General features: G+C 46.6%; 1 protein-coding gene across 1 annotated transcript; it reads right to left on the bottom strand.

Moving 5' to 3' along the window:
* Nucleotides 1–1,046: 1,046 nt before the first annotated feature.
* Nucleotides 1,047–3,226, bottom strand: LOC117533360 (caspase-8-like; the record flags this gene model as incomplete). The annotated part of the gene is made up of 5 exons (XM_034197056.1): nt 1,047–1,191; nt 1,343–1,548; nt 1,712–2,291; nt 2,372–2,477; nt 3,175–3,226. Coding segments are annotated over 4 exons (907 nt in total), but the record flags the coding sequence as incomplete, so codon positions are not given.
* Nucleotides 3,227–4,828: the final 1,602 nt, after the last annotated feature.

The raw sequence follows: 4,828 nt of genomic DNA, 5'->3' as shown, positions 1-4,828 counted from the left end.
AAGATAGAATGCATTTTAAGAAACACCCCCCCGAGTTGATTATACAACCTTAAGTAAAGCCACGGCCACACGAGGACGATAACGGTCGTATCCGCTATAGTTCACTATCAGATAGACGGTTCGGCCACACGAGGCCGACACGGAAACGATAACGGGTCCCTAGGTGGGTAGATCTGCAAACGAAACGCTCTGGGGGGGGAAACGGCTGTGTTTACGCCTATACGATCATTTCCTGATAACGATTAAGCAATAGCCCCGCCTCTCCCGCTCAGAGATCAGCTGCTGGGCTGAAGAAGAGGGGGAGGAAAAGAGAGGCTCCGTTTTTTATTCTTATTCATTATTCTTTTTATTCTTATCGAGTCGTTATCAATTTGTTTTAAAGCTCAATAAATAACAAAGAAGACCTTTGACCGGCACTTTTCTAATTTTGTCCGGAAGATTTAAACTTTAACGGACATGTTGACCGTCGAAAAAAAATCTAACAAACTCTGCCGCACGGTCCCCTCGTCCCTTGGAAGAGGCGGAGAGGTGGGTGTTCTTCATCTGCTGGTGGACGACCAGAGAGAGTTACAGGAGGGGCAAACGCTCGCCTCGGGGAGGGAGAAAAAGAGCCAGTGTCCACATCGGAGAATAAACGGAAGGGCAACCATGCGCGGGAAGTCTTCTTCGCTGCTTTTGTGGCAGACTACAGCGCCACTTAATGGCCTGGCATATGTACTACAGCGTCTTCAGCGGTCTCGTGTGAACGGACACGTTTCTGGTGCCTGTTGCGTGTGGACGGAAGACTTTTTTGACAACGATTGCGGTCTGTTTGCGTTATCGTCCTTGTGTGGCTCCAGCCTTAGACATTGTGTAACGTCATGGCTCTGGGCCTCTGTGTGTGTGTGTGTGTGTGTGTGTGTGTGTGTGTGTGTGTGTGAGTGTGTGTGAACATGGTGTGTGTGTGTGTGTGTGTGTGTGTGTGTGTGTGTGTGTGTGTGTGTGTGTGTGTGTGTGTGTGTGTGTGTGTGTGTGTGTGTGTGTGTGTGTGTGTGTGTGTGTGTGTGTGTGTGTGTGTTGAATGCCAAACTAAGATGAAGGGAAACCAAAGCATGAATCAGATAGCTGCTCTCCAAACAGATCCTCAGCAGAGAGAGAGAGATTCGGGCCTTTCACTGCTCAGGTGCCGGCGGCCAGGTGCCCTCAGTCAGTCTGATAGGGAGGAAGGGAGATCGTTAAAGGGCCATACACATACACACACACACACACACACACACACACACACACACACACACACACACACACACACACACACACACACACACACACACACACCGGGAGAGAGTAAAGCAGGGGTCCTCACAGTATTGTGTGCTTGCATTATTTTTGGCGATGAGGCTTCAGTTGCGGAGTTGTGGAGCCAACACAAGACGCTTCCTCAGGGTGTGCCAAATTGCGGGCATCTGCGTTGTTGGACCACACCTCGCACCAAACTCACATCTCAAAGCAGTGTCTTTCCTGGCTACTTCCTTGTTCACGCGGCGGAGTATGACTTCAATTTCTTCATTCCTAAAAAAATATGAGGGGTCGAAAAAAAACCTGTTATCACATGATGGTCACATTAAGTCAAGGGTAAAATATTCATGTAAACAATTTTATCATCAGATTTAGATCTACAACATCTTTCGGATATTTCAATCACTATATAATTAATGTTGAGTCTGACATTCACCTCTTACAGCCCTTTATTAGCTGCTTACAGACAGATTGGATGAACCAGCTCCCCTCCTTTATGTCTCTAATCGACTTATAATCTTCAATAGTGGAACTATGAACTAGAAAATCTGCTTCCTGAGGGATGGATTTTGAGTGAGAGCTATCAGTCGGCCGTGTCGAGTGAGAGCTATCAGCCTGCAGATGGTCTGATACCACCATAGGATGATCCTGGCCCCCCTGGCAGGCCTGGATCAGGAACACTTTGGGCTTGGCAGTGAGGGGAGATTGAGGAGTTGCCATGAAGATTCTCGTTATTTGTTTGATACGGAGGGACTGCCCATCAACCCCCAATACGACACCCTTGTCTCCGTGACTGAGAACACAGCAGATGAAGGCATCGCCATGCCGAGGAACGTCTTGAAGATCGGTGAATACGCTGCTAGTCCACTCCTGGACCTGGACCTTGAACTCCTGCAGCTGAGAAAGGCCCCGCTGAGAAGCAAAGCATTCCAGCGCTCGCTCCATCTGGTCCTTGGTTTGGTCTTTACACATCAGCACTCTGAACCCCAGCCAGCTGAACACCTCTGCCAAGCTTTCTGCAGTGAAATAAAACCTAGTTAGGCTTCAACAGGCAACACCGGGGTGATCATATGAATCTGTCAACTCTGCAACGTACCAGCATCTATATCGGTTCCATGTCTCACGTCACCACTAACAAAATGTTTGTTGTTTATGATCAGGCAGAGGCCGGTGGGCTGGCTCTTCAACTCGTACGGCTCGTCCTGAAAACAGAAACCATTTCACACAAACACAAAATGATGAAACTAGAATGGATTAGGGCGGGGCTACGTGGACACAATCTAATATATTTACTAGGGCTGTCAGTCGATTAATATAGTTAATCGCGATTAATCGCAAATTAATCGCACATTTTTATCTGTTCTAAATGTTCCTTAGAGGAATATTCTTCAAGTTTGTAATACTCTTATCAACATATGAGAGGACAAATATGCTTTATGCTAATGTTTATTATCATTTGAACAATGACAAATATTCTCATGAATATTAAACACAACAACCTGTGTGTGTGTGTGTGTGTGTGTGTGTGTGTGTGTGTGTGTGTGTGTGTGTGTGTGTGTGGTGTGTGTGTGTGTGTGTGTGTGTGTGTGTGTGTGTGTGTGTGTGTGTGTGTGTGTGTGTGTGTGCAACTCAAGGCATATGCTCGAACGGGAGCTGCCTGGACGCTGCAATCATGTTGCACTATCCGTGCTGAGTGTGCTGACTTCTCGTCCAATGTCCCACTGTCTGGCTTCCTGCATAAAGTCAAGTGCTCGGCGCAGTTGTGGCGAAATGTCGCTCCTCTGTTTTCATTGAAACAGCTCCTTATATCCGTTAGCGCAGCTAGCTAGCACCAGATGCTAACAACAACAATGCACGTAAGGTCTCTCTCTCGCTCGCTCGGGCCACACATACACACACCCTCCCGGTCCTCCAGATGGCCAGTCGGTGCCTGCCGGTGAGCGTGGAAGTGTGGTCTGCCACAAGCGGGCGGCAGGAGCGGGGCTGTCAGCATCAGCTTGTAGATGGTATTTTAAACTCGATGCGCTCTGAAACCACGGGGCGGCCGAGGGAAAAAAATACACATGCGTTAATCGCGTTAAAATAATTAGTGGCGTTAATTTTTTTTGCGTTAACGCGTTATTAACGCGTTAACTTGACAGCCCTAATATTTACACTTTAAGGTTTTTGATGAATAATAATAGCTATGTGGATGTCATTGCTAAATAGTGCTGCAGATCATTAAAGATATTAATAAATATCCAAAAGTGGAAGCAAGTACTCAAAACAAACAAACTCCTTTGAGTTGGCTCTTTTGAAGAAGCCCGCCTGCCACTCCAAAGATGGCGGCAATGTTCAAGACGGTCACCAATGATTGTTTGGAAATGTCCTTTTTTTTTGCCATTAAATCACTTTCACTCGCTCAATAATTGATCTTGGTGTCAAATCATACATTTAATAACAACGTAGAAACAAAATTCAGACGTCAGAGGCCTGTACTACGAAGCCGGTTCAACATAACCTGGATATGTTTGAGTTAGCCGGTTGGCCTAATCCGGGCCTATTCAAATGGCGGCCCACAGGCCAGATGCGGCCAGAACCAACTACCGAGTGGCCCAGCCTCCCGTGGCCAAATTCCTACACTAGTACAGACCATGAACGCAACACTCCGCGTTGCATAGAAACCACCAAACCACAACGCAGCACGTTTTTGAAAGTGCATCTAGTGGTGCTAGTAACGGTGGTTCTATGATAGCAACTCTAAAACATGTCTCTCTCAACTGAAGCGTAAACAGAGACAAAACGGTCATTGATCTTGTGGAGCAGATGCGTGCATTCCAAGTCAAGCTGGACCGACTTGAGTACGGGTCGGATGCTGCATTTTCCGACGCTCCACAAACACATCACATCCTCAGCACAAATCACCGATGTGATGACAGATTTCATTGCGAGGTTGAAAGAGAACTTTGCAGGTCGATTGGATGGACTTGCTCTGCCCACAGAGGTGATGGGCTTTGCCAGAGACCCCTTCACTGTTGCAATAGAGGGGGACGTATCAACCAGAGCAAAGGAAGTGGTCCCCTGCATCGACGAGGGGACATTTATACTGGAACTTATTGACATGCATTCATCCGTAACCATGGCACAAGAGCAGCGCACTAACGGGCCAGCGAAAGTTTTGGAGTGACGTCAAAAAACAGCAGTTCCCTAACGTTCAGAAAGTAGCGATCTGTGTGCTCAGTATGTTTGGATCAACATTCAAATGTGAGTCAAGCTTTTCACACATGAACTCAATAACAAGTAGCACTCGCTGCTCCCTGACTGACAGCACTCTTCACCAATGTCTTAGGATTGCATTGACATCCTATGAGCCAAAAATCACTGCTCTTGTTCAAAACTAAAAATGTCACTTCTCCCATTGAGAAAGTCAGAGATGACAAATCACAAATGAGGTGATAGTAAGCACCTAGTTTACTATAGTAGACGTGTAGTGTAGTATTCATTCATATGTTCGTTACCCTTATCCCTTGTTATGGTTTGTGCACTGAAGGGTTTGACAGTTCTTTTTGTATTT

The sequence above is a fragment of the Gymnodraco acuticeps genome, unplaced genomic scaffold (assembly GCF_902827175.1).
Source record: "Gymnodraco acuticeps unplaced genomic scaffold, fGymAcu1.1, whole genome shotgun sequence".
NCBI classification, from domain to species: Eukaryota; Metazoa; Chordata; class Actinopteri; order Perciformes; family Bathydraconidae; genus Gymnodraco; species Gymnodraco acuticeps.
Note: the sequence above shows the minus strand (reverse complement) of the source record. Positions and strands in the feature narration are given on the sequence as shown.